At 41.4% G+C, this 12,197-nt stretch overlaps 1 protein-coding gene across 6 annotated transcripts in view; it reads left to right on the top strand.

Moving 5' to 3' along the window:
* TMEM132B (transmembrane protein 132B) overlaps window positions 1-12,197 on the top strand; it is a 266,859-nt gene that overhangs the window by 65,080 nt on the left and 189,582 nt on the right. For 5 of the 6 annotated variants that reach the window (XM_068911179.1, XM_009666647.2, XM_068911180.1 and 2 more), the window contains exon 2: window positions 8,702-9,581. In XM_068911179.1, the coding sequence (XP_068767280.1) occupies window positions 8,702-9,581 (880 nt within the window). Of the gene's footprint in view, window positions 1-7,289; window positions 7,387-8,701; window positions 9,582-12,197 lie in introns of those variants that run through there. The other variant, XM_009666646.2, reaches the window with a different exon arrangement.

The raw sequence follows: 12,197 nt of genomic DNA, 5'->3' as shown, positions 1-12,197 counted from the left end.
CCTAATAGATTAGGGAAAGAACTCAATGGACCTGGAAAGCCACGAATACCTGGCTTTGGACCACTGTTATCCTGAGCTTTGCACGATCTGTGGATGGGACCGCAGAGTACTTCGGCAGAACATATAAATAGTGTTACTGGAATATATTTTATGTTTGCTGACCTAACTTCTAGCTTTTTCTATCAGACACATTTGAATGAATGTTTATAACAAGGAAGACTTTGGCTAGAAGCATGTGGGTGAGAGCGAGATAGAGATTAATAAATAGAATACGTGATGGCATAAAGATTTTACGGGGTTAGGGGATGGGCACATTACTCACAGATGGTGAAGCCATCCCCAATATGTTTCAAGAAAACCTATTTTAGGGATGTTTTAGAGAGTTTTTAAAAATTTTTTATTGGGACTATTTTTTCTATCACTCTTGCCCATAAAAGCAGGTGCCTTAGTTACCATGTTTCCAACTGTACAGGGTTCAGTGGGAGCAATAAAAACCTCTGAAGCTTACCTAAAATGGCCTTCCTACAATTACAAACGTCACAGGTTTAATGTCCTGTATCTCAGGTCCTTCCAGGCCTTGACATGAGGGTAGCATTTGGAGGAAAGGGGGTCTCTCTTCATGGTGGAATGAAATTTCCATTTTGTAACCTATAGAGATACCAGCTCTCTTAGGATCTTAGATCTTAGAAGCTGTGAGAAATTTAACTATAGCAACTGTTGTTAATGGTTCAGGACTGAATTTGTACCTCTCAGGTTTGGACAGGATAATTTGGGGAAATTCCATATTTGGGTGGGAATGTGGTTGAGACTGGTCGATTTCAAAAAGAAAGGGTGGTGCTGGGTCTTGCAGTGCTCAGGAGAAGGGTGTCCCTGTCTAGAAAAGTAAAACCCTCATGGGGTGAATTTAAGTTGTTACAGTAGTCTAATGCATTCCATGTATGCTCCTATTTCAGCATAAAAATATTTTCTGATTTTAGACTGCATCACACTTAAATTTAAGAAACCCATCTTCTGAAATAAATATATCCGCTTTGTGAACTATACTGCTGTAATACTAATGGTGCAGCTGTAGCTTTATAGCTGATAAAATTTCCTTATGCAGGCAAATCAGGTGTCTGCATGGGCTAGCATGTGGAATCGGAGAAAGAAGTACAATAACTTTATTGCTGAGCTTTGCACAGTCTCCCCTAGGATTAATGGATGGCCTATTTTGATAAACAAATCTGAACTCCTCCCTCTCAGTAATAAAGTTGTTAAGAGTCATCTTCCCAGAGTGTGTCAGATAACAAGGCAGTGACTTAATGAGGCGGTTCCTCAACCTCTTATAAGTAGAGTCCCATTTCTTTGAAAAATAAGTAAATCTCTGATCTTACATGTATAGTGCTGCTATAAGGCTTTTCATTTCCAACTAAATTGAGAAAAAAGTCTAATCTTTGCATATTTGTTTGATATGTTTATTTTCTCCCATTTTGTGTGTTTATATGTGCTTGTGTAATGTAGCATCTTTGTGTGTTGCAGTTGCATTGTGGATCACCTCTGGGGTTGTGTAGGCGAGGGACTGCAGATTGGGTAGCAGTGGCCATACCGGTGGGTCAGGCCACATATCCACCTGGCGCAGTATCCTATTGCTGATAGCACCTGAAAGCAGATGCTCAATAGCAAAGGGAGTGAGATGAGGCTGGTGTAGAGGGGTGCTCCCCCTAAACATGCTCTCAGCGATGGGTGACACAGGTCCTGTCTGTGCAACGCTGATTTAGAGGGTGTAGTGAGCAGTGTTCTCTGTGGAGACTAATACTTGTGCTTTCCTTGCCAGATTAACGGCAGTTCTGTGCCTTTTTGTTTTTCTCTGGTTCTGCAAACTTTTGCTGATAGAGAACCCTGAATTAATCTTCAGGCCTTCTGGGTATTGGATTACACTCTGCCTCACTCCTTTCTGTGCCAGCAGTGCTGGAACTGGCATAGGATGCTAATCCTGCCGTACCTATTCATTCAGTCATTGAAGCAAATGTATGAAAACAAATTGCTAGTCCAAGCTAAATTTAGATTTATTCAGTTGGAGTTAATTATAATCTTTATTTAGTCCCAAGTGATGCCTTCTTATCATACACTTATTATAGCTGAGAAAATTAATTTTTATTCTACCATAAAGGTGAATGTAATAATCTGGGTTCAGGGAGGGGATTACTTTAATAAGATTTATAGACAGCCTTTCAGACAGTACAGTTTTATTACTATCTGTAGGTGGCCTTGCTATATGCATGTCTTCCAGTATGGGTAACTGTGCAAAATGCATGCAAGCTAAAAATATAGTAAGCACCAGCTCATAAACTTTGACGTCCAACTTAATTTTTTGGCTAAGGTAAGCAGGAAAAGCACCTGACTTGCTTTGGAACACGGTAACGCAATTTATTATTGAACTTGTGGCTTGATCGGGGTTTCATTCATATGCATGGTTTAATTTTGCACTGAAAAATACATTTCGGTAGACAAAAGATTTTTGAGAATGGAGATGTTGCTTTCATGCTTTTTGGAAGCAGAGGAGTGACTGTCAAACATAGACATACAGTGTGGGAGGATAAGCTTCAGCAAAGAATGAGCCATCTTGATCTGAAGGGCCAGCAGTCCTTTGCCTTTAGACATCTGAACTGCTGACGTCCAGGTCTAAGCCAGCCACCTTTAGCTCTCTGGAGTCAATGGAGAGATATGGACTCCTCCCAAGGGTGATTTATCACCTACTAAGATAGAAGTGTCTAGGAGAGGATAAATGAACTCTGAAGGGACCCTTTTCTGTGATTTACTGAGAGGGGAGCCTGGAGTTTGTATTGGGTGTAGATACCATCTCAAGTGAGATGGAATGACTCCTGCAGAGGGTGGCCAGAATGCCGAGCTGCAGGGAAACCCAGTAACAAAAGGTTGACTGAGGCTTTTAAAGATAAGTTTGTGAGACATTGTCCAAAACCTACAAAAGTTAATTAACTTCTCTTCCACTTTGAATTTTTGGATTAAATAGTATGTGTGGTTTTTTTTTTTCTTTAATTGCATCCTTTCTCTTGCCTTAGTCTTTCAAAACAAGCTGCCTGGCTAGCAACGTTTTGCAAAGTGAATATCTCTGCAAATGTATAACTGAGATTGAAAATAAGGACTGTAAACTGGTTCTGAGTATTGTTCCATCCTTTGATCAAGCTAGGATTAAAAAAAAGAGGGAATGAAGAAAGCTTAAAGGGGGTCCCATCATCTTTCCTTATGCTACGCTTTTTTATGTATTGACAGCTACTGCTGGACTGACTTTAATTTACTGTTTTTAAGAAAAGTTCTCAGTACTTTTTTTTTTTTTTTTAGCTGTTTCTTACAGTATCATTTATATCTTCAAACTCTTCCATTACAACTGGGTTACAACCCAAGTTTATTCTACTCATGGTGCCCAAATGAAGTCTGAACTCATGGTAAATTCTTGCAGTGTAATCATCTACGTTTTCTTGCAGCAAGGTTTAAGAGTTGGAGTAATTCACACTTCACAGTATGACCAGCTGAACCTGGACTAAGGGTTGCAGGCAGGCATAGCCCTACATAGTCTTTCTCTGGGGCAAATCATCTTGCATATCCTCTCACGGCTGTGATCTGTGACAATAATTAGGTCTTAACCCTCGCATACATAAATGTGACCTACAGAGCAATTCCCGAATTAATTAGTCTGCTCTAATTTAGCAGTTCTAGAATAGCTTTCCTTGTGAAGAGACCCTATTCTGGGATACAGTGTGTTTTTATTCTAGGATAATGCCTGCATTTCCAGAGCAAAATAATTGTTATGAATAGAGCCATTTTTATATTGGAATAATGTACGTGTATAGTTTGGTCTTTATGGTCTGTAGTGTGGGTTGGTGGGAAGGGCTGGCGATTTTTCTCCTATACAGACAAGCCATTGATTGCTTCTGTGTGAGTCATGGATAACATCATAGTACTTACTGGCACCACATTACTTGAAATTATTCTTCTTTTACAAAGAGGAGTGTCTGTATGATCTCATGCTGCAATTCTGATGATGCTGCAGGAAAGATGAATTTTCATATATTCAGTTTTCACAGGTGCAGGATTAGATTTTTGTTTATTTTCAGGAAAAAAATATTGAAAAAGTTGCATGTTTTAAACACTTCCTGTTTTTCACACCTCCCACTTTCTGAATTATTAAGAGAGTGGAGGAAATTTGGTTCCTGTTAAGTAGTTAGCTAAGCTGGAGGTAAGATTTACATTTGAAATTTGGATTTATGCTGTAACAGGAGTATTTTCCTCTCTAGTTATGAAGAGATAAATTTTAAAGTCTTCCCCCCATTACAGCTTAATAGAGATGCATTAGTTTATAATGCTGACCTTCCGTGGCCACCACTACCTTGTAGGAGGATATTTGTTTTTCTTGTTAGTTAGAATTTATGAAATCTGAGAAATGTAGCGTGGGTGAAATTTTGTGTTGGGTGAGTGGCAGATTTTTATTGCATAGTGTGATCTACAGCCGGGGGCTTGCACATGCCCTAGTCTTGTGCTGCTTTTTATAGCATCAGTCCAGGGTCAACTGGCATATCTGGATTTAAAATAAAAACAGTAGATATTTTTACAGTTAAACAAGAATTTACCAAGACAACAGAAAGTAAGTTCCACTCAAGGGATGAGCTGGTCGGGAAGGAAAATTCCCCCCGCTGCCCATGATTGCGGGGCTGGTTATGTGCCTGCGACTTCCTCTCTCTCTGCTTCCTCAGAAACATCAGGAATGAGTTTTCTTTCTGTGTGCGGTCTCTGCGTTTGCAGGGTGGTACCTGGCGGGGAGGTTCTTGCTGTACTGTGGAGAAGGGGGGCTTTGGCACAAAATGAGAGGGATGAGATTTTCTGGAAGCTGACCCGTCGCTCTAGGGGTTTTAGGCTTTTGGCTAGTCCCAACGGAAGTGTTTTAAAAGGGGCAAATCAGCACTGAAAACCTGTTCTTAACTCTCAAGCTGAATATCCCAAGCCATGGCCAAACGTATTACTACTTCCGTATATCCCTCCTCAATGCCCTAATCCCAAAGCAGCCTGAGAAGCAGGCTGCGGTCAGCCTTTGAAGTAGCACCAGGCTCTGGGGGCGCGCGTGTGGTCTCCGTTCGCTTTTCATCAACTCTCGCTCCCCTTTGTTTCGTAATTAGGACTAACTGATGTTCTGATCTGATGTTCTGCCCTCTTTTGATCTTGCTGAAGTGGTTATTAAAGGAGCAGGTGATTTATCAGTTACTTTGTTGCACATCAAAAAGCTGGAAATGTGTCCCGTTTCTGACTGATACTGTAAGGAGATTGATGCTGTGGTGCTGACTTGCGGAATTAAAAAGGTGGGGTGTTGGCCTGCCATTGTATGAAGTATTTCTTTTTAGATGTTCCTACAGCATCATAAAATGCTACTAAATTCAGATATCATATTTTGTTGCAGACTGGTTCTAGGACAAAGCCTAGCCCTGTCTACTGGTGTTTACGGCTTCCCATATAAGCTTTCAGACAAAATTTGTGTCTCATTTTGTTTGAGTTATGGCAGGCTGATATCCTAGGCCTCATACCAGTTCTCAGAAAAGGCATTGAACATTGCCACTGTAATGAAACCGAGGAAAGGGAAAGACGTACCTTTTAAAGTTCCTGTAAATCAGTGCTTGAGGGAAATAAAATATCTGCGTAAAGGATGAGGAGAGAAAAAAAAAATGCTATAATGTAAATACAAATGTATTTAAGCTTTGCCTTGTTTCCAGTTTCTCTTTAGTCTCTGGAAGTGTATCAGCGTTTAAATCTCTTCCTCAATGTGGTGCGTCTTGGGAGAAGGCAAACTTTTGCTCTTCTAGAAATCGGAGGGTACTCTTGCTGCTCTGTCCTTTGCTTATCTGTATGGAAGCACAGTTGTTATGATAAATGAGACTTCTCAAAAGTATTGCGTTCAAATGCAGCTAGATTTGTCTACAATTAATCCAGGAAGGCGCTTGTCTGCATTTGACTTTTCAGCAAAGAAACAGCTCCCTCCCCTCCCTGCCTCAGCTTTCACAGGAACAAAGCTCAATTTCAGCTGCTGAATTCTGCAATTGCAAACTCTGCTGTGGCAAGCCGTGCCGTGTCAAGGTGCTCTATAAATAGCAGAGCAGTAATGGAGCTGCTAAAACATTCCTTGGTGACTTTGGTGCTTGAATTGGCATTGATCTTCTCCCTTCTTTTCCTGCTATAAGCAAGGCTAGGTTTGTCCTGCAGCATGATTTCCAGAGTGCTTTCTCATTCAGTGGTGGACGTCCCAATGCTTTTATCCCGCCTGACAGCGGTCACTGCTAGAGCAGCACAAAAGGCTCTAGAGTGTCCTAAAACATCGCCTGGCCCCTGCTAAATGGTGGTGACCAGGCTCTGCTGTTTCCCTTGAGTCCTTGGTTGTGGGTGGCTGTGGAGGCTCCTCGTCCTGTACAGCCACTCCATGCCGTGGTGCTAACGGGCAGTGTCAGTCCATCTCTCTTAGCCAGCACATACTGCTTTCCAAAAAGCCTATCTCACCTTTGTCTCTTGCCTCTTATACTTCTTGTGCGTTGGTTAATCTCCAGCCTTGAGAGATTATCTCTTCCTTCTTCCAAAGCTGTTTGTTACCGTTCTCACCCTATAACTTCCCATGGAGAAATGGTCTCTCTCCAGTTTCTGCATGCTACGAGGAATACTGCAGCTACTCATGGCTCACTCCTGAATGAAAATAAATGTGCAAAGGAAGAGAGAGAGTTGATTTTTCTCCACTAGAAATTGGTTGTTCCCCGAGCAAGCTATGATACTATACCGAGATGGCCCAGCTGTGCTCCCGCGCAATGTGGAGGGAGGATAAAGTTTCTCTTGGTCCACGTTTCCTTATTTCAGCGAGGCCCCAGGCCCTTGGCTGTGTGTGCAGCTGGGGGAAGGTGTTGGTTGCACTGGTGCATTATGAGAGAGAGGCTGAAACACTTGTAGGTGTAACTCCCTCCATGGCAAAAGAGTGAGAGGAAACCCGAGTGCTGTGATTGTGTGCTGCAGTGTGGTTCCCTGCTTTGCTGAAGGGCTCTGCAATTACTTGCTGGCTCTTAGAGCCAAGAGGAAATCCAGAACTGATCCGCAAGTAGGCTATGGAGAAGTGGGAGATGAGATTGCTAATACTGTTTTCTGCTGAGAAGTTTTGTTTTGCTTTTGTATGTTTTTGCATGTTCATACGTTCTGCAAAGAGTGTTCCAATGGCTGCATAGAAACCTTGACACAAATATCGAGCAAAAGTAAAGACAGAAATATACTGAAAGGAGAAGTATTTAAACGAGTATAGAAAGTATCAAGCCATCAAAAATAAAGGAGCAGAATTTCAAATGAGAACAAGAGTGGAGCAAAGTCAAATGGGTAAGATTTGCTTTAGAATCTGTCTTCAAGAAATACAGACTTTTAAAACACAACCTGGAAAAACCGCTTAAATATTAGAGCTTTCATTTGTGCAAAATTGTGGCTGTAAGTATCCAAGTCATCTAGCTTGTAGCAGGTGTAATTGTTGCTGTGGTTGTCGCACTGTGCATCTGCTCTACCCAGCGCTGACAAACAGCGAAATTGCTGCTAAGCTTCAGCGACGGACAAAGAGAGGTTTGACCTTACTGTCTGTCATTGTTCCTTTGTTATCTTTGCACATTATGGAAACACTTCATTTTAATTCATTTTGTTTCTATTTGTTTCCTCTTTGTCAGTCCCAGGAGCTTGCATTCACTGGCTTTTTGTTATAGTGTATGAATTGTTAGTTTAAAAGGCCCACCGTTTCTTTCTGGAAGAATCACAGCCCTGATAGAATATATCTCACTATTAATTAGAGATAGGCCTAAGCTGCAGACTTCTATTTGATACATCCCTCCCTCTGGAGTCTTTCTTGCCCAGGAAAAATTGCTCTAGCGTTGGCTGGAGGATTGACCATTGTGTTTTAGAGCAATGCCTGTGGTTTCCAAATGTGTTTCATTCTCCACTGGAATTAAACCAAATATCCTTCGGTGTATTTGTGAATCTTCTGCACATAAAAGATTTCTCTCCTTTTCTCAAGTTCACCCTTGCCTGTAAGTCCATTCCACTGAGATCTCTATCAAAACCTGTAATTTTGTGTGAAACGTTTTCATTTCAAGAATATAAAGTTTTTATCAGTTTGCAGCTAACTTGGCAAAACCAAGTCAGGATTGATACAGATTTGCAAATCCCAGCCTATCTTGTGTCGTGTGTTAGTAATGTTAGTCTAAAGAAAAACATTTTGTTGTACTATCTACTCATCTGCAATATGCTGGTTGCTTCTGTGTATTGAAACATGGATGAGAACAAGTTGTAAATTTGATTTGGCTATAGAATAACAAAAGCCAACTAGAAAAAGTTCTGGAATTTAGATTGGGATCTAGCCTTATCAGTCAGTCTCCCCCCTGTTTTATCTAGAAGTTGTTCAACAGCTTTAAAGTAGGTATTAGGTTGGGGAAGGGGGAGAGGGAGCTGTACAGCCAATGTAATAGGATATTTTAAGCATATTAGCTTTGAGCAAAAAGTGTTTATTCCACCGTACCAGTGTCGAATTGTTTCATAATTGCAGCTGACTGTGTTGATCTCTGGCAATACGTTGCTTTTGAGGAAAAAACGAGGGCTGTGCTAAGCAAACGTTAGAGTTGCCTTTCTGTTTCCTTTTGTCTTTGGCCTGCAGTGGTGGAGAGCCGAGGAGGAATCATGGACAGCATGCAGAGATTTTCAAACCTGCCAACATATCTTCCCACGAGCTATCACTTCTACAATGCTGATGTTTTCTTCTTCCTCAAAGAAGCCAACCAGGATATCATGAGGAACTCCAGTTTGCAATCTAGGGTGGATTCATTCTTTATATACAAAGCCAAACTTCCACCTGTCCTAAATGCCACGTATGGACCTTTTTCTGTTGAACAGGCTGTTCCCTTGGACCTCATGCTGACTTCTGCATCTTTTGGTTTCACAGATAAATTCGCTTTTAACTGGAAATTAAAATCGCACATACTTGACAGCTCAATATATTCCAACAAACCTAAAATACAAACCTTATTCTATATCGCGGGGAAGGACTGGGATGACAATAGTTCTGTGGAGACGTTGCCTTGTGTGAAGATGTTTGCTTTCCTGGAGTCTAGAGAAGTTGTGGCCAGCTGTAGGTTGAAAGGTCATCTGGGGTTATGTGTTGCAGAGCTGGAATTGTCTCCTAGCTGGTTCAGCTCCCCTCCGCCACTGGTTTCAGAGCAAATGGCCTCCTTGGAAGGGATTACTGTGGAGCTCTTCTATAAGATTTATGCAGCAGATGGGGAATGTTCTCCTGAGGAAGCAGCATGGGAAAACAATATCCATGCAGGTGAAGATAATGAACACAAGGCATTGCCAGCTATGGAGAGGATTGGTAGCATCATTGTTTATCCAAATGAAGACAAATTAAAACAGTCTGTATTGAGGCTAGATGATAACGTCATGATCCGCCTACCGCTTAGCCCTGTCAAAGAAGGTGACATTGTAACCTTTCATGTTTGCCTTGCTGATGACTCTCTAGCAGATCAGTTTGTATTAAGGTAAGTGAATTTTTAAAATGTTATATACTAAGCAGTCTACAAATAAGGACAAATGAATCTCGGCTATTATTCCTTTGACTGCATTCAGTGTTTTCTGAGAAAACTTCAGCATTTGCTGTCCAGTTGGGGAAAACTATAAATAGTATTGAATAATCTGTGTAAATAATACTTTTTGGAACATGGACATTAATTTTAAAGTGTGAGCCATGAATATTTGTATGATTTTTTTTTTTTTCTATTTGCTTCTAGCAATAATTGTGCCTTTGCAAATTTTGCCTCTAAGTCAGCCAGAGTAACTGCTGTGGTCTGTTTTGCTAGACAGTGGATCTGGTGTTTTCCATTGCTTTGGTGAAGCTTCCTCTGTTTTTATAAACCTTCTTACAGTATTTGAGTATTTCCAAAGCATTTGGGATACTTCTTGCCGTGGTCATATGCAGTGGTGAATAAATCTTGTTGTATGGCACAGAGGGGAACTGCGAGCTAAGAAAATAAGACATGCTCCTGGTTGCACAGGAGATCCGTGACAGAGGCGAGATTTGTATCCAGACTTTGCATGTCCCAGTTTGGTTTTGCAGCAAGACAACCTTCCATGCTCTTTCGATTGCCTGTTGTGTGGCCCATTTCTGTTTCAAGTTTTGAAATTTTCGGGTGACCTTTATTTGTGAATCTCTCTATGATAGGAGAATTTAGGCACTTCCGGCCGCCCTGAGGGTTAGTGTTGTGTATTTGTTATGTCCTTAGCTGTCAGACTCTTGGTTTAAAGCTACGTAGAGACTAGATTCACAGAGAAATATGAGCCTGACTTGGGGAATAAAAGGGCCAAAAGGTGATTGAAAAGCGTCATATTCTGAGAGAATACCAGGCACTTGGGAGGGAAGGAGTTGCAGCATGCTCTGGCAACCTCAAAGCAGATTCCTTCTTTACTCCTAACTTCTTAATTCGAGAACGATGCCGGCAGAACATGACAGAAGTGCACTTTAGGGACAGATGTTGATGAAACAAACAGCAAACCTTATGCAGCACTTTCAAATCACTCAACTTTTGTGAAATAGAGCATCCATATTAATAAACTTACAGATTGCAGCCTGAATCAGGAAGAGCTCTTCACAGTGCAGTGTGCAGACAAAGAACAGGAAATGGCTCACGCATCCCATGTCATTGGGATTAACCAGACTTTAGATGTTTTGGGTCAGGAAGGCCCTTCCTGTAAAAACAAATAATTTTGTAATCGCCTGTGCCTGGTTTTACTGGTTCTTATTTGACAAACTTGTTTTGGCCAGCGTCAAAGACAGAGTAGTGTACTACTGGTGATGGACCAGCATCATGGGATTGGACTTTCCCAATCCTCCTGTTGTGATATTCAGCGCTGAAACGGAAATTATGGAGTTTGCCTGAGGCTGTGCGAGTATTTCACATCAGCTTTTAATTCTGAGTTTTTTGTTCTCTCTGCCTCACGATGGTTAAAGTTCTGTAGATGTTGGCAACAACCTAAAACTAAAATGTTTTTGTTTTACTGGAATTTCTAAAATAATTTTTACCTTGGAACAAACAGCACGAGGGTAGAGTTTCTGAAGTTCTAGCAAAGGAGAAAAAGAAAAAAAAAAAAAAGAGAGAGAGAGGAAAAAAAGAGCTTTTAGAAGCATACTAACTAACCAAAGGTTTTGAGGAACCAGCAACTGAGGGAGCAGAGAGCGTTGAAGCTGGAGAACTCTGCTCAGGGGTCGCAGGAGCTGCGGGAGCTTGGCTCTCGCCAGGACCTTCAGCTTCTCCCGTGTGTGGCGGCGGCTTGCAGGGCTTCCCGCTCGGCTGCAGGGAGCCTTGCTGCTGCGCTCTCCCAGCGTCGTGGGGCGCCCGTGTTCGTGCTCCTGAGCAGCTAGCAAGGCAGTCAGGTTTCCATGGGGATTTCCCTCTTTGAGAAGTGAGAGGAATCGGTTCATCTCCAGGAAACGTTTCAGTTATAATAAATCAGCATGGTTTATGCGCACAGAAATATTCCTTTGGAAAGTTTGCTGTTGACTCTATGTAGCTTAGCCTGTCTCATCTTTTCATTGGCTTTGTTTGTATCTTGTTTTTCGTCAGACAAACTGCAAGTATTTTTATTTAACCTTCAGTTAAATGCTGAAGGTAAGAGGCAGAATGCAGCTCTGCTAACTGTTTGCTCATCCTCCGGGATGGAAGGAGCGCCAGCAGCTGCTGCTATGAGTATTTCAAATGACATACTTTGGGCCCATGGTGAGTTTATTCAGCTGAAGTTTACACAGTAAGCAGGGAATTATGCTGAGGGAAATACAATCACTATAGCATCTACACGTAATTTATGCAGTTTCCTTCACACGCTCTCCCTTTTTTTCAGCTCATTGCTAATGTCCGTGAAAACCCACAAGGTTTTTACATACATAGAATTTCTGTGCATTAGAAAAAAATGCAGAGAAAAATATAGTCGAGTGAATATTTGCCTTGAGAAATATATGTTTGCCTAATATAACTGATTGTTTTTAAACGTTATCTTTTATGTGTGGAGTGTATGCCAGGGTGGCTCATATGAGACAATAAATCAAATCAAGTCATTCTCAATACCGCGTTTGATGCAGACCTCAGAGCTCTGACAGTGTGCAA

The sequence above is a fragment of the Struthio camelus genome, chromosome 17, assembly GCF_040807025.1.
Source record: "Struthio camelus isolate bStrCam1 chromosome 17, bStrCam1.hap1, whole genome shotgun sequence".
Taxonomy (NCBI): Eukaryota; Metazoa; Chordata; class Aves; order Struthioniformes; family Struthionidae; genus Struthio; species Struthio camelus.
The sequence above is the reverse complement of the archived record's forward strand: the minus strand, read 5'-3'. Positions and strand labels throughout refer to the sequence as shown.